Here is a 21,836-nt window from a genome sequence, read left to right as displayed (position 1 = left end):
ATTCATACTTTTTTTTTAAAACATTTTTATTGGAGTATAATTGCTTTACAATGGTGTGTTAGTTTCTGCTTTGTAACAAAGCGAATCAGTTATACATATACATATGTTCCCATATCTCTTCCCTCTTGCATCTCCCTCCCTACCACCCTCCCTATCCCACTCCTCTAAGTGATCACAAAGCACCGAGCTGATCTCCCTGTGCTATGCGGCTGCTTCCCAGTAGCTATCTATTTTACATTTGGTAGTGTATATATGTCCATGCCACTCTCTCACTTTGTCACAGTTTACCCTTCCCCCTCCCCATATCCTCAAGTCCATTCTCTAGTAGGTCTGTGTCTTTATTCCCGTCTTACCACTAGGTTCTTCATGACCTTTTTTTTTTTCCCCTTAGATTCCATATATATGTGTTAGCATACTGTATTTGTTTTTCTCTTTCTGACTTCACTCTGTATGACAGACTCTAATCTCATTCATATTTGAAGAACATATCAGAAGTTTTACAGACCTAATGAAGCTAAAAGAGTTCAGCACCACCAAACCAGCTTTACAAGAAATGTTAGTGGGACTTCTCTCAGTGGAAAAGAAAAACCCACAACTAGAAACATGAAACTTACAAAAGTAAAAAGCTAATTGGTAAAGGAAAATACACAGTAAAGGTAGTAAATCAATCACATACAAAGGTAGTAGGAAGGTAAAAAACAGAAGTAGTAAAATTATCTATATACACAATGAGTAGTAATGAAATATAGAAAACAAAATGATATAAAATATGATGTCAAAAACAGAAATTGAGGCACAAGAGGAATAAAAAAGCAGGGTTTATAAAATTCTTTTGAAATTAAGAGATCAGCAAATTAATCACACAAATACATGTAGATAGTTTGATTATATAAACTTCACAGTAACCAGAAATCAAAAATCTATATTACATACACACACAGAAGAGAAAGGAATACAAACATAACAATAAAGATAGTCGTCAGTCACAGGGAAGAGAACAAAAGAAGAAAAAAGGAAAACTAAAAAGAATTACCCAAAAAATCTGAAAACAATTAACAGAATGACAATAAGTACATACTTATCAATAACTACTTTAAATGAATAAAGACTAAATGCTCCAATCAAAAGACATAGAGTGGGGGGCTTCCCTGGTGGCGCAGTGGTTGAGAGTCTGCCTGCCAATGCAGGGGACACGGGTTCGAGCTCTGGTCTGCGAAGATCCCACATGCCACGGAGCAACTGGGCCCATGAGCCACAATTACTGAGCCTGCACGTCTGGAGCCTGTGCTCCGCAACAAGAGAGGCCACGATGGTGAGAGGCCCGCGCACCGCGATGAAGAGTGGCCCCCGCTTGCCACAACTAGAGAAGGCCCTCGCACAGATGCGAAGACCCAACACAGCCAAAAATAAATTAAAAAAAAAAAAAAAAAAGACATAGAGTGGTTGAATGGACACAAAACAAGACCCATATATATGCTACTTCCAAGAGGCCCACTAGCTCTAAAGACACACACAGACTAAAAGTGAGGGGATGGAAAAAGGTATTCCATGCAAATAGAAATAAAAACAATCCAGGGTAGCAATACTTACATCAGGCAAAACAGACTTTAAAACAAAGACTGTAACAAGAGAGAAAGAAAGACATGACCTAATGATTGAGGGATCAATCCAAGAAGAAGATATAACAATAGTAAATATATATACACTCAATATAGTAGCACCTAAATACATAAAGCAAATATGAACAGACATAAAGGGAGAAATTGACAGTAACACAATAATAGTAGGGGATTTTAACACTCCACTTACATCAATGGACAAATCATCCAGACAGAAAATCAATAAGGAAACACTGGCCCTAAAAGACACATTAGACCAGATTTACTTAATTGACATATATAGAACATTCCATCCAAAAGCAGCAGAATATACATTGTGCTGTACAGAAGTGCTCATGGAACATTTCTCTAAGATAGATCATATACTAGGCTACAAAACAAACCCAATAAATTTAAGAAATTTGAAATCATATCAAGCATCTTTTCTGACCACAACACTATGAGACTAGAAATCAACTACTAGAAAAAAAAACTGCAAAAAAACACAAACATGTGGAGTCTAAACAGTATACTACTAAGCAACCAATGGAGCACTGAAAAAATCATAGGAGAATTTTAAAAATACCTGGAGACAAATGAAAATGAAAACACCACGATCCAAAAATCTATAGGACACAGCAAAAGCAGTTCTAAAAGGGAAGTTTATAGTGATATAAGCTTACCTTAGGAAACAAAAAAAAATCTAAAATAAACATCCTAACCTTACACCTAAAGGAACAAAAAAAAAGAAGAATAAACAAAACCCAAAATAAGTAGAAGGAAAAAATATCCTAAAGATCAGAGAATAAATAACTGAAATAGAGACTAAACAAAAAAATAGAAAAGATCAATGAAATTAAGAGCTGGTTCTTTGAAAAGAAAAAGAAAATTGAGGAACCTTTCACCAGACTAATCAAGAAAAAAAGTGAGAGGACCCAAGCCAATAAAAATCATAAGTAAAAAAAAGAGAAACCAACACCGCAGAAATATAAAGGATCATAAGAGATTAATACAAACAACTATATGCCAATAAATTGGAAAACATATAAGAAATGGACAAATTCCTACAAATGTACAATCTCCAAAGACTGAACTAGGAAGAAATAGGAAATAGGAACAGACCAACTACCCATAATGAAATCAAATCAGTAATCAAAAAACTCCCCAAAAACAAAAGTCCAGGACCTGATGGCTTCAAAGAGGAATTCTACCAAACGTTTAGAGAATAGTTAACACCTTTCCTTCTCAAACCATTCCAACTAATTGTAGAGAAAGGAATGCTTCCAAACTCATTCTATGAGGCCAGCATCACCCTAATACTAAAAGCTGACAAAGATATCACAAAAAAGAAAATTACAGTCCAATGTCACTGATGAACATAGATGGAAAAATCCTCAACAAAATTCTAGCAAAGAGAATACAGCAACACACTGAAAGGATCATACACCATGACAATTGGGATTTATCCCGGAATGCAAGGATTCTTCAATATATGCAAATCAATCAATGTGATACACCATATTAACAAATTGAGGAATAAAAACCATTTGATCATCTCAATAGATGCAGAAAAAGCTTTTGACAAAATTCAACACCCATTTATGATAAAAACCTCCAGAAAATGGGCATAGAGGGAACCTGCCTCAACATAATAAAGGCCATATATGACAAACCCACAGCAAACATCATACTCAATGGTGAAAAACTGAAAGCATTTCCACTAAGATCAGGAACAAGACAAGAATATCCACTCTCACCATTCTTATTCAACATAGTTTTGGAAGTCGCAGCCATGGCAATCAGAGAAGAAACAGAAATAAAAGGAAGCCAAATTGGAAAAGAAGTAAAACTGTCACTGTTTGCAGATGACATGATACTATATGTAGAAAATCCTAAATATGCCACCAGAAAACTACTAGAACTAATCAATGAATTTGGTAATGTTGCAGGATACAAAATTAATGCACAGAAATCTCTGGCATTCCTATACACTAACAACGAAAAATCAGTAAGAGAAATTAAGGAAACAATCCCATTTACCATCATAACAAAAAAAATAAAACACCTAGGAATAAACCTACCTAAGGAGGTGAAAGACTTGTACTCAGAAAACTGTAAAACACTGATGAAAGAAATCAAAGATGACATAAACAGATGGAGAAATATACCACGTTCTTGGATTGGAAGAATCAATATTGTGAAAATGACTATACTACCCAAAGCAATCTACAGATTCAATGCAATCCTTATCAAATTACCAATGGCATTTTTCACATAATTGGAACAAATAATTTTACAATTCATATGGAAACACAGAAGACCCCAAATAGCCAAAGCAATCTCGAGAAAGAAAAATGGAGCTGGAGGAATCAGGCTCCCTGACTTCAAACTACACTACAAAGCTACAGTAATCAAGACAGTATGGTACTGGCACACACACAAAAAAGAGAAATATAGATCAATGGTACAGGATAGAAAGCCCAGAGATAAACCCACACACATATAGTGACCTAATTTACAACAAAGGAGGCAAGAACATACAATGAAGAAAAGACAGCCTCTTCAATAAGTGGTTCTGGGAAAACTGGACAGCTACATGTAAAAGATTGAAATTAGAACACTACCTAACACCATACACAAAAATAAACTCCAAATGAATTAAAGACCTCAATGTAAGATGAGACACTATAAAACTCTTAGAGGAAAACATAGGAAAAACACTCTTTGACATAAACCACAGCAAAATCTTTTTTGACTCACCCTCTAGAGTAATGAAAACAAAAACAAAAGTAAACAAATGGGACCTAATTAAACTTAAACTCTTGCACAGCAAAGGAAACAATAAACAAGACGAAAAGACAACCCTCAGTTCTCACTATGGAGAACAGTATGGAGGTTCCTTAAAAAACTAAAAATGGAACTACTATATGACCCAGCAATCTCACTACTGGGTATATACCCTGAGAAAACCATAATTCAAAAAGAGTCATGTACCACAATGTTCATTACAGCACTATTTACAATAGCCAGGACATGGAAGCAACCTAAATGTCCATCGACAGATGAATGGATAAAGAAAATGTGGTACATATATACAATGGAATATTACTCAGCCATAAAAAGAAACGAAATTGAGTTATTTGTAGTGAGGTGGATGGACCTAGAATCTGTCATACAGAGTGAAGTAAGTCAGAAAGAGAAAAACAAATACCATATGCTAACGCATATATATGGAATCTAAAAAAAAAAAATGGTACTGATGAACATAGTGACAGGGCAGGAATAAAGACGTGGACATAGAGGAGGGACTTGAGGATACTGCGGGGAGGGGGAAGCTGGGGTGAAGTGAGAGTAGCATCAACATATATACACTACCAAAAGTAAAATAATACCTAGTGGGAAGCAGCAGCATAGCACAGGGACATCAGCTCGGTGCTTTGTGACGACTTAGGGGGGTTGGATCGGGATGGTGGGAGGGAGGCTCAAGAGGGAGGGGATATGGGGACATATGTATGCATATGGCTGATTCACTTTGTTGTACAACAGAACCTAACACAGTATTGTGAAGCAATTATATTCCAATAAAGATGTATTAAAAAAAAAAAAGAAAATGTGGTATATACATACAATGGAATATTGTTCAGCCTTAAAAAATAAGGAAATCCCACAATATGCTACAACACGGATGTGCCTTGAGGACATTATGATAAGTGAAATAGGCCAGTCACAAAAGGACAAATACTGCATGATTTCACTTATATGAGATATCCAAAATAGTCATACTCACAGAAGCAAGAAATAGAATGATGCTTGCCAGGGGCTGGGGAGAGGGGCAAATGGGGTGTTGCTAATTGACTTGTATAAAATTTCAGTTGTGGAAGATGAATGAATTCTAGAGATCTGCATTACCACAATGTGCCTATAGATAACAATAAATGTATTGTACTCCTAAAAATCTGTTAAGAGGGTAGATCTCATGGTAAGTGTTCTTACCACAATAAATACAAAAAAGAAAGAAAAAAACCCAGATGAATGGATATGAAGATGTGAGATATATATATATATATACATACACACACACACACACACACACACATATATATAATGGAATACTACTCAGCCATAAAAAAGAATGAAATTTTGCCATTTGCAGCAACATGGATGGACCTGGAGGGTATTATGCTTAATGAAATAAGTCAGACAGAGAAAAACAAATACTGTATGTTATCACCTAATGTGGCATTTAAGAAATAAAAAAACAAATGAATATAACAAGAAAGAAGCAGACTCACAGATATAGAGAACAAATTAGTGGTTACCAGGGAGAAAGGGAAGGTGGGAGGCCAAAATAGGGGTAGGGGATTACGAGGTACAAATTATTATATACAAAACAAATATCTACAAAAATAGATTGTACAGCACAGGGAATTAGCCAATATTTTATAATAACTTTAAATGGAGTATAATCTCTAAAAATTTTGAATCTACATTGTACATCTGATACTAATATAATATTGTAAATCAACTATAACTCAATAAAAAATATATTTTAAAAAGGAGATAGCATCTCAAGTCAAGGGTTTTTATTATGACTCAATAAGATTTGAGTTTTTCAGATAAATTATGCCTATTTCTTGTCAAAGCTGTTTCTTTATTACTCTTAATGGTTGGTCCTCTTATAATCTCATTTTCTAATATGTTGTTTCTGCTATGTTTTTAACATTCATCAAGACATGCACTCATTTTTAAGTACTGTAGCTTAAACCTCAGGGTTTTAAAAATATACAGCCATATTAAAATAATAATATTTTTTTCTGCCCCCTTCCCCTAGCCTTGCCTCATTTTTGCTTCACATCTTGATTGCTGCATAGTCCAGAACTTATGTTCAAAGATGCTTAGAGAGGACAGATATTTTGGTCTTGATTTGATTTCATTGGGAGTGCCTCCAATATTTCACCATTAGGAATGATGTTGATTCTTGTGTTCATATAGAAAATTTTATCATTGTGGATGCAGCCTCCTATTTTTAGGTATTTTTAAAAAGTCACAATTCATGTTTACTTCTACCAAATGCCTTTCCAGACTCCATGGAGGCTATCAGATGCTTTCATTCCCTTATTTAGGCTATTGATATGGTACATTATTACTGATCAAAGCACCTTCATGTACATGGAATAGACACTTCCTTTAGATTTTCCAAAATGCCCTTGTAAATACTCTTCATTTGAGTCACAAGAATGCTGGGATGGAGTGCTTGTCTCCTGACGAGGTGGGTGGGAAAAGACTAGAAGGGGCAGAAGGGACTGTGTGGGGATGGGAATGTTCCCTGTCTTGATTGGGTGATGGCTACTCCACTGCATACAGTTGTCAAAGTTGGAGCAGATACTTAAGAAGTGAGCATTACTGCAGGAAACATGTCCCTCCATGAGTACATGAGCCTGTGAACTGCTCAGGGTGGGAGGTTCCGCTCCATCTCCATAGAGACCCGGGAGGGAAGGTGACTGCCCATGTCACACAGCGGGCTGGTTGCCGGGCTCAGTTCTGGAACCCAGGACCCCTGATTAAGACCAAGGCTGTTCTCCACTGTGTTTTACAGGAACCAGCAGGAGCTGAAGGGTCTCAGACGAGAAGAAGGCTGCTGGTTCCAGCAAACGGTGCAGACCCCACTGAAAGTGAGTGTTTTCCCCGGGCAGTGGAGCACGAGTGGAGGGAGGAGGGACAGTGTCCTAACTGCTGTCCCCATAGCTGTTAGGGCAACTCAGAGCAGGCGATGGCTTGTCACTGGACCATCGGGACTCTAATTCCCTCTCGGCCCCCTCTTCTTCTCCCCACCCTGCACCCCTCTGTCCCCTAACAGTGTCCCCTAACACCTCCCTGTCCTTCCCTCCCCCCCATCCTCCCTCCTCCCTTGCTGCTCAGGGCCAGGTTGGCCCACCCTGAGGCATCTAAGGGGCTGTGCCGTCCAGCAGGGCACCCACTGGCCGCAGGAGGCTGTGGAGCACCTGACCTGTGGCCAGATCTGAAGAGCTGTAGTATCACTCGATACTGTATTGCAAAGACTTGGTAGGAAAAAGGACTGTAATATGTCTCATTAACAGTTTGTTGGATATTGATTACACGTTGAAAAGAAAATTTTTAGAATATATTGAGTTAGTACCATGTTTTATGAAAATTAGTTATTACTTGTTACTTTTTACGTTTTCCAGTGTAGCTGTTAGAAAATACAAATTTGTGTTCGGTGCCCACCTTATGTACCTATGGACGGTGGTGTGCACTGCATTTCACACACATCTCCTTGAATCCCCAGTACAGTCCCGGAGGTGGGTGGTGTTTGCTCCATTTTATGGGTTAAATTCTTGCTCTGAGTCTGTCCCCATCCAGCTCTGCCACAGCGTCAGTCAGCGAGGCTGAGCTGGGCGTGAGGCCAGAGACCTTCCTCCCTCCAGGCCCTTGCTCTGTCCCCAGTGCAGAGGTGGCAGCCGGGGGACCTCACTGTCGTGAGAACGGCAGGTGCCCTCCTCTGAGGTCTGTTGCACCACTGTGTCCCGCCCTCTGTCTCCTACCACAGACTGCCTTCTCCCTCCATGACGTCCATCTCCCCTCCCTGGTGGGCCCTCATCCCCCCCTTAGGGCAGAACTCTCTGGTGACCTGGACTCCCTGCAGTGCCTTGGGCACAGGTGAGGCCCATGCAGTGTGGCCTGATTCTCTGCTGACGGGAAGCATGTCAGGGACGCAGAGCAGCAGGTTCACCAGCAGGGGGAGCTCCTGAGGTCCCACCCTGGGGTCTAGGCCTGATTGAGGGTCCTCTGCCCTTTCTGAAGCCTGTCCCAACTCTGTCTCTGTGACTTTCCCCCAACCTAGGTCTGAGACTATTCTTCGATTACTTTGCAACCGCCGTGTCCCCTAACTCCTGGGACTCACTCATGAGGCAGTTGGGCCTCACACGAAATGAGATCCTTCTGGTCAGAGAAGGGGTCCGGGTCCCTCGGGATGCCTTGTATGAAATGCTAGAGACCTGGGTCAGCAACAAGGGACGGGAGGCCTCAGTCAACACCCTGCTGGACGCCTTGGAAACGCTGGGGGAAAGACTGGCAAAGGAGACGATTCGGAACCACCTGGTGGGCTCGGGAAAGTATGTCTATGAAGATGGTGAAGCAGGCTCTGCTGTGTCCTGAGTCTAAAAGAATCTCTTTATGAAACTACAGCTTCCCTACTTTACCTTTTCTTCTGGAAAGGGACACATGATTGGACACCAGCCTGGATGAAACAGCCGGTACTTGACCAATACTTGAAGGAACACTCTCATCCGATATATGTTGTAGAGTTCTAGAACTTTTAAGTAAAACTGGAGTAATATTTATGCAATGTCATTGATAAAGGATGGTGGAAATATTTATAAATATTTATGCTTGTGTATGTACTGAGAGTTGATTTAGGATGTCATTTAGTTCAGAGCACTTTGTCATCCTACCAGAATTGCACGTTTTACGTGTATTTTTTAAATTGTGAGATCCACCCATGTTATGTGTGTACTTAATTATGTCTAATGATGACTTAATATTTTATGATAAGCATCTTTCCATTTTAATGTTTTTGTATAGATTTATATGAACGTGGGAAACCTTTTGGAAAGGTTACTTACTAGGTTGACTACGTGGGTTCCCTGGAGGGGATCAGGCAACCATAAAATCAGTAAAAATACAGAGCGGGGCGGAGTGCGAGGCCCCTTGCCGTGGGAGGCACTGGTGGGATCAATTCTCCCTCATATGGGAGTTTGACTTTGTCTAGGATTAGATGACCAGCAACTTTTAAAGTGTCCATCATTTCCAACTGACCATTTTATAGGTGTGGGATTATTTATATTATTTATTGGTAGACGTTTACAAATGAGGAGAGAGTGAGGAGACGTGGCATGCACATGCAGCCCTGTGTCTGGTATCCGTGAACTGGGCTGTCATGCGTGGGCCTCCTCCTGTTCATCTATGGACCTGAGTGGGAAGGGTGGGACATGGGTGGGACACGTGAGTGTCAGATAGCTTCTATGTCATGTGCCACGTCTGGTTTTGTTAGTGAACCTTCAGTTCTATCTGGGCTCCAGGGAGAGAGGACAGGGATCTGCTCCTAGTGTCTGCCATGGTCTCTGGGAGGAAGAGTGGACGGTGCTCAGGGATTGTGTTCCATGTTGGCTGACTCAGTACTAGATGAGCCCTCTCACTTACGGTGGTCTGTGAATCTGAGTCCCAGAACAGCCTTTTTAGGGTACAGATTCCAAATATGAGGAGCTTAGTGCCTCTGTAAGCATCCCACTTCTGCATGAAAGGGAACACATAAACACGAATTCTTTTTTTCTTTTTACCATTAGAATGTATACTTTTTTTTTTCTTAATTTTCCATTTTAAAAAATTGAAGTATAGTTGGTTTACAATATTGTGTTACTTTCAGGTACCAATTCTTAAAACCTGTGAGAATTGGGCCTAAAATGGCTGGAACTTTAGAGTTTTGTTCTTGTATCACTTTCTCTTACTTTTTTATTTGTATAATATTATATAATTTGCAGGGATATAATATAGTGACTCACAGTTTTTAAAGGTTATACTCTATCTATAATAACCATAAAGTATTGACTGTATTTCCTATGTTGTATCCTTGTCGCTTATTTTATACATAATATTTTGTACATCTTAATCCCCTACCCCTATATTGTCCCTTCCCTCTTCCCTCTCCCCACTGGTAACCACTGGTTTGTTCTCTGTATCTGTGAGTCTGCTTCTTTCTTGTTATGTTCACTAGTTTGTTTCATTTTTTAGATTTCACATATACGTGATCTCATACAATATTTGTCCTTCTCCATCTGACTTATTCCACTTAGCATAATACCTTCCAAGTCCATCCATGTTGCTGCAAAAGGCAAAATTCATTCTTTGTCTATGGCTGAGTAGTATTCCATTGTCTCAAGACAGTATGGTACTGGCACAAAAACAGAAATATATATCAACGGTACGGAATAGAAAGGCCAGAAATAAACCCATGCACCTATGGTCACCTAATCTATGAAAAAGGAGGCAATAATATACAATGGAGAAAAGACAGTCTCTTCAATAAGTGGTGCTGGGGGGGCTTCCCTGGTGGCACAGTGGTTAAGATTCAGCACTCCCAATGCAGGGGGACTGGGTTCAATCTCTGACCAGGGAACTAGATCCCACATGCATGCCGCAACTAAGAGTTCACATGCCACAGCTAAGGAGCTTGAATGCCTTAACTAAGGAGCTGGCAAGCCACAACTAAGGAGCCCTCAAGCCACAACTAAGACCTGGTGCAACCAAATAAATAAATAAAATTATTAAAAAATAAGTGGTGCTGGGAAAACTGGACAGCTACATGTAAAAGGATGAAATTAGACACTACCTAACTCCATACACAAAAATAAACTCAAAATGGATTAAAGACCTAAATTCTAGACCAGACACTATAAAACTCTTAAGAGGAAAACAGGAAAAACACTCTTTGACATAAATCACAACAAGATCTTTTCTGACCCACATCCTAGAGTAATGGAAATAAAAACAAAGATAAACAAATGGGACCTAATGAAACTTAAAAGCTTTTGTGAAGCAAAGGAAACTACAAACAATATGAAAAGACCACCCTCAGAATGGGAGAAAATATTTGCAAATGAAGCAATTGACAAAGGATTAATCTCCAAAATACACAAACAGCTCATGGAGCGCAATATCAAAAAAACAAACAACCCAGTCCAAAAATGGGCAGAAGACCTAAATAGACATTTCTCACAAGAAGACATACAGATGGCCAAGAGGCACATGAAAAGCTGCTCAACATCACTAGTTACTAGAGAAATGCAAATCAAAACTACAGTGAGGTATCACCTCACACCAGTCAGAATGGCCATCATCAAAAAAATCTACAAACAATAAATGCTGGAGAGGGTGTGGAGAAAAGGGAATACTCTTGCACTGTTGGTGGGAATGTAAATTGATACAGCCACTATGGAGAACATTATGGATGTTCATTAAAAAACTAAAAACAGAACTACCATATGACCCAGCAATCCCACTCCTCGGCATATACCCTGAGAAAACCATAATTCAAAAAGACATATGTACCCCAATGTTCACTGCAGCACCATTTACAATAGCCCCGACGTGGAAGCAATCTAAATGTCCATTAACAGAGGAATGGATAAAGAAGATGTGGTATTGGTTCTGAAGAACATAGGGGCAGGACAGGAATAAAGACGCAGATGTAGAGAATGGACTTGAGGACACGGGGAGGGGGAAGCGTAGCTGGGACGAAGTGAGAGAGTGGCATGGACATATATACACTACCAAATGTAAAATAGATAGCTAGTGGGAAGCAGCCGCATAGCACAGGGAGATCAGCTTGGTGCTTTGTGACCACGTAGAGGGGTGGGATAGGGAAGGTGGGAGGGAGGGAGACGCAAGAGGGAAGAGATATGGGGATATATGTATATGTATAGCTGATTTACTTTGTTATAAAGCAGGAACTAACACACCATTGTAAAGCAACTATAGTCCAATAAAAAGAAAAGGAAAGAAAAGGGCAAATAAAAAAAGAATTTATCTATGAAGGGTTGCAAACCTTTTCTTTGCTTCCAACTTTATGGGGTACTGTCTCTCGTTAGGATAAGCAACTTCTGGCTTAAGGCTAATTTTTATAGGTTGGGCATTTATAGCCTTCCCAGGGGTTTCTTTGTCCCAATCTGCAAGGTTTACTGCGTGTAGAATACGGCTGGGAATAGGACCTTGTTCTTCCGGCTGGTCTGTCTTACTCGTAATACGGCTCCGAGGGAACCCAGAATCTCTCTTCCCAGTAGTGGGGTAGGACACTCAGGCACAACTAAAAAGCCATGTGAGATCAAACGCTGTTCAAACTGACAAGTGAGAGGCTCAGTGAAGTAATAATGGGTGTGAGGCTTTCTGTCGACACCAGTCACTGTACAGCTTTTGGAGGAAAGATACCCAGTGTGAGAGATCAGGACAGAATATGTGGTTCTGTTATCAATTAAAAAACTGATTTTCTTACCTGCCACATCAAGGACCACCCAGAGCTCCTCACTGGAGATAGACATCACATTGGGGGGAGCTGCCAGAATCCCTGGGCCACCTCAGTCATCCAGCATGGCCATCTCGGGAACGGGAGCCCCCCTTCCCCTTTGGGACTGAGGACAGTCCCACTTCCAATGATCTATTTGTTTGCAGACTGGGCGTGGACCAGGGGGTTCTTTTTGGCACTTTTGGGCCCAGTGGTCAGTTGACTTACATTTGAAGTATTCCCCCTTGCTGGTTTTACCTCCAGGTGGATGGTTGAACTTCCTTGGCCCCCTTGGGTTGTCATGAGGTTGCAAGGCATGGCTGATAGCTATGGCCATCAGTTTAGCTTGAGCCCTGGCCTGCCTGTTTTCACATTGGGCTCTCTCCTCTGCCTCAGCTTGATCTCGATTATTAAATACCCCAAGGTCCACCTCTAAGAGTTGGGACACCAGGGTTTGTGAGCCTAATTGTAACTTTTGGGGATTCTGCCTATTATCAGGGGCATACTGGCTGATAAAATGTTGTCCCAGCAGGGACTGACCCTTGGGAGTGGATGGATCGATGTTAGTAAGTTTTCTAAAAGCCTTCACAAGCCATCCATGAAAGAGGGCTGAATTTTCTTTTTCTTCTTGGATCACTCCTTTAACCTTTTCATAGTTAACTGGCTTTTTTCATACACTTTCTCATCCCTTCTAATACACATTGGATCATGTGCTTCCTGTCTTCTGTTCCCTCCCAGGAATTATAATTCCAACAGGGCTCCTGGTTTGGGACTGCATCTCCACCCATAACAAAATGTTCATGTTGGTCCCTGGCAAGATGGTCAGTGTGCCCTTGGGCTGCTGCCCAAATTCTCTGTTTTTCCTCAGGGGTACAGCAAGTAGACAGGACTATTTGGACATCCTTCCAAGTTAAATCAAAGGCCAGATTTAGGGCTGAAACCCTTCAGCAAACTTACTAGGGTCTTCAGAAAAATGGCCCAGTTTCTGTCTGCATTGGGCTAAATCAGTTAAAGAGAAGGGCCCATGTACTCTGATTGTCTCTTCACCATTTGCCACTTCCCTAAGAGGGCACACTTTTCCCGATCCTGGGTGATAGGAAGTTCCATTACAAGTTACCCTGGAGGGACTAGTCTCTGCTTCCTGGGGTAACAGTTGGTATAAAGAACACAGGGAAATGGAGTATGGGACCAGTCAGAGGAATCTGGAGAAGTAGGTGCCTCTGGGGAAGTAGGTGGCTCTGGAGAAGCAGGGGAAACTTGATTTCCTCCCAGAGAATCGGGGAAGGTTAGAAGGAGATCATCTAAAATGTCGGGAGTGCTTTCTGATTCCCCAGGCCTTTGATTACAGGAGCCACTTAGAGCTGGGTTTTGGTAAAGGACCATGAAGGCTTGAACATAGGGAACCTCAATCCATTTTCCCATCTTGTGACAGTAAAGATCCAATTGCAAGATGGTATTGTTTTAGAGACCCATTTTTCAGACCATTTTTCTCCATCCCCCCAACTCATATAAAGGCCAGGCAGTGTTACAGTAGTTTTTTTTTTTTTAACAATTTAATTTTTATTTTATTTATTTATTTAGGCCTTGCAGCATGGCACGTGGAACTTCCCCAACCAGGGATTGAACCCATGCCCCCTGCATTGCAAGTGGGGAGTCTTAACCACTGGACCAACAGGGAAGTCCCTAGAGTAGAGTTTAAGTTTTTCCCTTTTCAGCCCATCTATTTAAAAATTTTCCAATTTTTAAGGATACATTCCAGAGGTGTTTCTTCTGGCTTAGAAGAGGCCCCTCCCATGTTGAGTAACCTGCGACAGAGAGCGCTCCTAGAAATGAAGTCCGGCATCACGACGACATTTTACCAGGAGACTTTTGTCGGAAGGGGGTCAGAGTGTCTCCCGAATTCCCTTCTTACCTAATGGGATATTGAGCATCCTCTACTCTCCCACTGATTCCTAACCAGACACTTCTGGTCTCCAGTCCCTCGCGTGAGGGGTCCCTGATAAGGGAAGTTTGAACCAGTGCCAGTGTGTTGCCAGGGCTCTCCTTGAGGAGGGTCTGTTGTCTATGAAGCTTACATCCTATAACAGGCTTCCCTATGTTAGGGTGTATTCCTTGAGATTGAGCATCTATAAGGCCTAGGATGTGGGCAGCTTGGAAGTGGCCAGCCCAACAGGTAGTCTGTAACAGTGCAGGGGCTGCCAAGGCCTAGAGTGAAGGGGGTCCTAGAGGTACAAGAAGGAACTCCTGGAGGAATTGGAGTCAGGTGCAATGGAAAATGCCACGGGAGTCAGGACCTGAGGGCCTAGAGGTGGGAGTATTTCCAAAGGGGATTTTTTTTTTTTGGACATAGAGTAAAGTGAGAGACTAGACAGCAGAAGAACCCAAAACCCATTCCCCTCTCTGTCTGGCGGCTGCAGTAAAACTGGGGAGAGCCTGATGATTCCATCTGACACAGGCAACTGCGAGTTTGGACAATGTTTCCCATGTAATTTAACATACCAAGTGTTGGGAAAATTAAGAGTCTTGTTCAGACTTCAGAGGCAACAATAGGCCTTTGACTAAACAAAGACCGAAAGAGCTACATACCAAACTGCTGGACTACATGCAGGTCAGCAGAAACGTGCTAGCAAGTCTTGGGAACCAACAGATAAGGAAGGGAGTAAGTCATGAAGCTTCTTGGGCCTTGGGAATCTGGCCAGTTCCTGGGGATCAGCGAACATTCTGAGACTTACGACTAAAGTATCAAAGCATTTATGATAATAGCCAGAGCTGCATATTTTCACGTAAGCTAATGACTATCAGCTTGGGGCTTGGCATTAAAAGCAGGACTCCTTTGAGCGGCACTCTGAAGTCTCACCATGGGGTGGACCCACCGCCCAGGACCTTCCCAACTGGGACTCCAGGTTGCTATTACAGGGACTTCCCAGCATTGCTTAGATCTGGATGTAGGTGTTTCCCCAACTGGTAACGTATGCGCTTTTATCTCTCTATATATATTGCTCGTTCTCCCAGCTTGGTGGTGCAAACTCTCCCAGGTTGGTGATGTTGCTTGTTTTTCCCAATTTGGTAATGTATGTACATTTATTTCTCTCTCTCTCTCTCTCTCTCTCTCTCTATATATATATATATATATATATTACTTGTCCTTATACTGTAACTTACTACTCATATAATAAGTAGTAAGAGGTACCCCTCATATAATAAATTTCCTTATCTCTTGCTTATTAAAGTGTGGGGTGGTTATTTTGCCAGTGAATCCTCTGAACCTCAAGCTGAAAGCAGGTCTTTCAGCAAAACACCAAGTGAACCCAATTTTTATTTCATTGATTGTATTCTTCATCTCTCTTTGGTTGTTCTTTATATTTTCTAACTCTTGGTTAAAAACTTCTAACTTCTCACTCTGTGCATTCATTCTTCTCCCAAGTCCTTTGATCATCTTTACCCTGAACTCTTTTTCAGGTAGATTGCCTATCTCCACTTTACTTACTTCTTCTTCTGGTGGTTTTTCTTTTTCCTTTATCTGGAACATGTTACTCTGTCACCTCCTTCTGTCTAAGTTGCTATTTGTATTTTTATGTATTTGGTAGGCTTGCTGTTTCCGAACCTTGGCAAAGTGGCCTTTTGTAGGACACATCCTCTGCAATGCCTTCCCAGCAGTGCACTCCCTTCTCATCACCCAATCTATAGGCTCTAGGGGTTCCCCCATGAGAGCTGCATGGGTCCTTCTGTTGTGGCAGGCTATCTAGGCAGTGTGGTAGGCTTGGTTGCCAGGGCCTACCTTGTGCAGAGGCTGCCAGTTGCTCATTAGTGGTGCCTGGTCACGAGGAAGCTGGTTACAGAACCCCATGGGGCCGCAGGGCTAGTGCTGACTCACTGGTGGGTGTGGTCAGGGTCCAGAAAACTCCGGGGCTGTTGCCCACGCACTGGTGGCTGAAGCCAGGTCCTGGGGTTAGTGCCAGACTACTGGCATGCAGAGCTGTGTCCTGGGGTCTGGCTGCAGGGCCCAGGAATTCCAGAGCTGGTGTCATATCACTGGTGCAGGGGAGCTAGTTCCTGACACAGTTGGGTATGGGGTCTGGGGTGTCCTGAAGCTTGTGTTGGCCAGCTAGTGGGCAGGACTGGGTCCCAGCTGGTCCCAGAACAGGGTCTTGCCTGCTGTGTACAGTCTGCAGGATTGTGGTTTTCTTGCATTTGGTGTCTGTCCCCTGGTGGGTGAGGCTGTCCAGAGGCTAATGAAGGCTTGCTGGAGGGCAGGGCCCATGCCTGCCCACTGGCGGGTGGAGCTGGGTCTTGGCCCTCTGGTGGGCAGTGCCATGTCTGGAGGCATGCCTACAGGTGTCTGTGGGCTCAGGAAGTCTTTAGGCAGCTTGTCTGCTGACGGCTGGGGCTGTGTCCCAGCCCAGTTAGCTGTTTGGCCTGAAGCATCCCAACACTGGTGCCTACAGGCTATTGGGTGGGGCTGGCCACCCCCACGCAACTCATTAGCTCCTGGGGCTCATGAGCTAGAGGGAGGATCCCACAATGACGTCTACCAGCACCAGTGTCCAGCAGTAGAAGGAGCTTCTAAGTATGGCTGCCACCAGTGTCCATGTCCCCAGGGTGAGCCGCACCCACGCCCTGCCCCTCTGGGACGTGCTCTAAGGCCAGCAAGTAGGTCTGGCCCAGGCTCCTATCAAATTACTACTTTTGCCCTAGGTCCCAGTGCATGTGAGATTTTATGTGTGCCCTTTAAGAGTGAAGCCTCTATTTCCCCCAGTCCTTTGGGACACCCAAAATTAGGGCCCTGCATGCCTTCAAAGCCAAATGCTCTGGGAGCTCATCTTGCTGGTGCAGGACCCCTGGGTTGAAGAGCCCGATGTGGGGCTCAGAACGCTCCTGTGGAAGAACCTCTGCAATATAATTCTCCAGTTTGTGGGTTGCCCACCCAGGAGTACGGGACTTGATTACACTGTGAGTCTGCCCCCTCCAACCCATCTCATTGTGGTTCTTTCTTTATGTCTTTAGTTGCAGAAGATCTATTCTGGTAGGTTCCGGCCTTTTTCATCAATGGTTGTTTTGCAAATAGTTGTAATTTTGGGTGCCTGTGAGAGAACATGAGCTCAGGGTCTTTCTACTCTGCCATCTTGGCCAATCTCTGTATTGCAACCTTGTTTTGAGAATAAAGGCTTGCAAGCTGGCTTCTCTTTGTGATTCTTCCCCTCCTCCATTTGCCCGTCCCAAGCGCTTGGTGGGAGGTTTCCTCACTTGGCTACTCTGCCTAAATAAGGAAGATGCATGGCAGCGCCCTCAGCTGAGGGATGGCAGACCACTTTCTCTTACTTTTAAAAATACTTTGTAACCACTTCAGCCCTCCTTCCACCCCACCTATCTCTGTAGTATTCCAGTCACGGCAAGATAATGTTATGGAAGTAGTAATTCTCAGGGTTTTGGTCTTTTCCATCTCAAAACTCTGTGTGTCCAAGAGTGGCATGGCTGGGCCCACACTAGAATTGGCTGAGTATTTAGACATGTTCAGGGCATGGTGTTCTAGTGGAGTTTGGTAGGGGTCCTACCTCGGTGGCCTTGGTGCTGCAGCCCTTTCCCTGTTCCTTCCAGAGATCACACCTTGCTGCCCCTCCCTTCCCTGGAAGTCAGGCGTTTCCTGCCTTTGCTGTTCCGTCTGTGTAGGACACTCTGCCTTCATCTTCAGAGGGAGAAATAAATGAATCATTGCCAATCATGTTTCACCTCACTTGTCCCTTTCTTGGAGGACTTCCTTAAGTGCCCATCTGAAGTATTAGCCTTGTCAGTGTTTGTCATGTTTATTTAAGGTAAGCTGAATGACAGCATGAAGTTGTCTTTTTTGTTTGTTTTATATCCAGTCCAAATAGCACCTGACCCACGATAGGCACTTAATAAGTGTTTCATTAGTGGTTGGGTATCTTTTCATGCTTCTCTCCACTGCAAGTTCCCACCTTAGAAGAGTTTGTTGGAAATATCAAACAATACAAGAAAGGCCATTAGGTACAAAATATTCATGTTTATGAATTCATGACCAAATTAAATATGCAATTTTATATAAAAAGAGGCGTGTGTGTGTGTGTTTTCTCCCCCATCGTACTGTTCTCTGGAGCAGTGCTGAGTGACCCGGGTGCAGGGGTGTGTGTTCTTGCTGTGTGACCCGCTCCATCCTTCTCCCTTTTATGCCTCGGGCTCAAGCTCGCCCTGCATGGGTGTGTCTCCTGCTCTGACTCTGGATTTCCGGGCGCCAGGTTCCTGGGGGACTGGAATCCAGCCCCTCCTCCCTCCCTCTCCTCCCTGCCCTTCCCCTGGGAGAGGGACCCCAGCCTGGCCCGGCTTCCCCACAGCCTCCCCAGGTGATGTCTCTGGGCCACACCTGGGCCTGCTCGGCTCCCTGGAGGTGCAGACCGGCTCTGACAGAGCTGCTGGGAAGCGGGGGTGGGGCCCTGCTTGCTGGGGTCATTCTGTGACCCCTCACCTGGGGGCCTCCTGCAGCTCCTGGGCCACCTTCCCTTTCTGTCCCCACTGGCCTGTCTGCATCCTCATCAGTGGGCCCAGTGGCTCAGGCCTGCAACCTCACGGAGCAATTCCCTTGCCATTGGACTTCAGGCCCTGGCTCTCCCACCCACCTAGAGTTCCAGGGAGGCCCCCCGGCCCCTCCTCTGTCACCTCCCCAGAGCGCAGGTGCTGGGGGCAGAGCTGCACCCCCAACCTTGGAGGCTCCCCTTCTGCCCTGCCCATTGCCCCTCAGGCTCACCCTGAGCTCAGCGGCAGGGAGCTCACCAGCCAGTAGAGGGCAGCACACGTCTGGTTTCCCAGCCTGCCACCTGGAGAAGGACTTGGAGGGGAGGCAGCCACGGCCTCGAAGTCTGGGGCTCAGACAACGCGGGTCACAGCCACTCTAGATCCGCGTGACCTGCCACCTCCTGCTCCTTCTCTTGACGAGGACTTAATTTCAAATCCCTAGGTCTTGGCACCAAAAAATTGATGCAGTTTCCATTGTTTCTGGGTTTGCTCTATCCCAGACCTAAAGCCAGCCTCTTGGTGGTGAAGCCCACCTAGGGCCCTGGGACCGAAAACCAGTTCCTCTTCCTAAAGCATCTTTCTTAGACGAGGTGACTCCGGAGCTCTGAGGCCAGGAGCTCAGTCTCTCTGGCTCCACCTTCATCAGAGGGACTCTGTCCTCTAAATCTACAAAGGGTGTGGGGAGTAAAATACGGATCAGGGTTAGAAAACGCGGAGAGGGTCAGTTGCGACCCAGCTTTTCCCCAGTGGGGCTGCAAGCTACTGTCTCAATCCTCCACAGTCCTCCAGTCTCCTCCCTCCTCTTCTCTGGACTGACCTTGGCTTTGCTCCTGTTCAATTCCCCCCCTTTTCCTCCTTCCCTTTTATCACCAGCCAGCACTGAGTAAGATCATGTGCTATGATCCTTCATTACAGGGTCTCCTATTCTCCATGTCAGTGCCTTTCTCCTGACCTTTGACCCCCTACCACACCCCACCCCTCCAACACATTCACATGTTATGGAGTTACCCGCTGAAGGTGAGGATAGCCTGATTCTCATGATGGGCGAACACGTGGCTCCAACGCCACAGCGATCCCTGAGCCCACCCTCCCCACCCCCGAAACCTCATCCCCAGCATGCTGAAGGCACGCAACGTGCTGCCCAGGGTCAACCAGCAGGGCCGGGGCGTCCTCGGTCACAGCCGGTGACACTGCTTTCCTGAAAAGCACTGGAGTCAATTCCACCGCCTCAACCATTGCCTCATCCACATGGGGAACCCTGTTTGGCTTTATAGAAATGTAAGCCATACAGGGTCTTTTTCTGCTTTTCTTCCTTTGAGGGGATAGAGGCGACAATGTTTTTGTTGGTGGTGATTCTGTTCATTGTTGTTTGGGGTTTTTTGCTAAATTTACCCTACCCCGTGAGAAGCCGTGCTAACCAGAGGCAGGGGGAGGAGCCCAAAGGAGCATGGGATTGCTGCACCCAGGCCCCCATCACTCCCTTCCTTCTCCCCCCTGTTCCAGCTGTCTCCTTTGGTTTCCATCTCCAAATCTGAGCGGTGAAGGAGGAGGGAGAAAGAAGTTTCTCACTGCACCAAGAGGCGCTGCTTCTAGGCCTGCAGCTCTCAGCAACCTCTGCTGCCCTTCTCAGGCCTGGATGCCCACAGCCCTGGGAGGGATGCTGGCAGAGGGCCAGCCTTCCACTTGCGGCCTCTGGCAGCTGCACCCCAGGGGTGAAGACCTTGAGTTGGGTTCTGAAGGCTTAATTTCTACCCTGACTTCTCCAGTGAGGATTTGAGTAGGTTCCACGTGCAAATGCCCACAAAACATCTGCAACCCTCCAAGTCCGCTGATGCCAACACACGATCAACAGAGGTAGGACCCTGCCTGCTCACTGCCGCTCATGGGGAGGGGGCTGCCTCCGCAGACCAAGACACACGGCCTCACGGCTGGGGGAGTTTCCCTTTGATTCTAGGGCTCTCCGACCCAGAGACCAGACGCCACAGCCCTCAGCTCTTTCCCCGCTCCCCAGCTCCCAGGGGTTGCCTCCTGCCCTGCTGTGGAATCGGGACCTCTTCCCGGGCCCCTGCTCTGGCCCGCGAGGCCTGGCTCCTTCCTCTCCCTGCTGAGCTCTGCCGGCTGGTGAGAGCGGCTTCTCCCCGCAGGGCCCCGGTTATGTGAGCCCTCTGTCCCTGGAAGGTGGAGGGGGCGATGCAGAAGGGTGGAGGGGCAAGAACACGTGGGGACAACGGCAGCAGGGCCAGAAGAGCGTGGCAGCGTCTCAGACCACAGCCGAGGAGGAAGATGGGCAAGACGAGGAGGTGGCTGAAGAGGACGGTGAGGAAGGGCTGTTCCAGAACAGCCAGCGCCGCTTGGGCTGCCGCTTCAGGTGGAGACAGTCCTCCTTCTCGCGCTCCTTCCGGGCCCGCTGGTAGTGGTCCTCCTCCTTCAGGTACCAGACAGGCGGCCACCGGTGCTTCTCAAAATACTCCTGGTTTTCTGCAGCAGAACGCAGTAGGGCTTGATGAGGAGGACGTCAGGAGAAGGGGCAAGAGGGACTCCCACCCCTGCCCTGCTGCCATGGGACCTGCAGACGGCCTTCGGTCCTGCCAGGACCACATCCCTTCACAGAGCCCCCTAAAGAGAGCCAGGTGCCCAGG

The 21,836-nt window shown here is 44.9% G+C and overlaps 2 protein-coding genes across 3 annotated transcripts in view; one reads left to right on the top strand and one right to left on the bottom strand.

The window, feature by feature from the left end:
- The window catches only part of LOC309664854 (tumor necrosis factor receptor superfamily member 10B-like), a 41,223-nt gene extending 30,995 nt beyond the window's left edge, over positions 1-10,228 (top strand). The window contains exons 8-9 of the mRNA XM_082470761.1: positions 7,195-7,270; positions 8,461-10,228. Of these exons, the coding sequence (XP_082326887.1) occupies positions 7,195-7,270; positions 8,461-8,774 (390 nt within the window). The 3' untranslated portion in view covers positions 8,775-10,228. The remainder of the gene's footprint in view (positions 1-7,194; positions 7,271-8,460) is intronic.
- Positions 9,394-21,836, bottom strand: part of RHOBTB2 (Rho related BTB domain containing 2) — a 32,615-nt gene continuing 20,172 nt past the window's right edge. For both annotated transcript variants that reach the window (XM_082470707.1, XM_082470706.1), the window contains exon 10: positions 9,394-21,675. In XM_082470707.1, coding sequence (XP_082326833.1) covers positions 21,458-21,675 — 218 coding nt within the window. In that variant the 3' untranslated portion in view covers positions 9,394-21,457. The remainder of the gene's footprint in view (positions 21,676-21,836) is intronic.

Source organism: Balaenoptera physalus (genome assembly GCF_965194825.1).
Source record: "Balaenoptera physalus genome assembly, chromosome: 7".
NCBI lineage: Eukaryota > Metazoa > Chordata > Mammalia > Artiodactyla > Balaenopteridae > Balaenoptera > Balaenoptera physalus.
The sequence above is the reverse complement of the archived record's forward strand: the minus strand, read 5'-3'. Positions and strand labels throughout refer to the sequence as shown.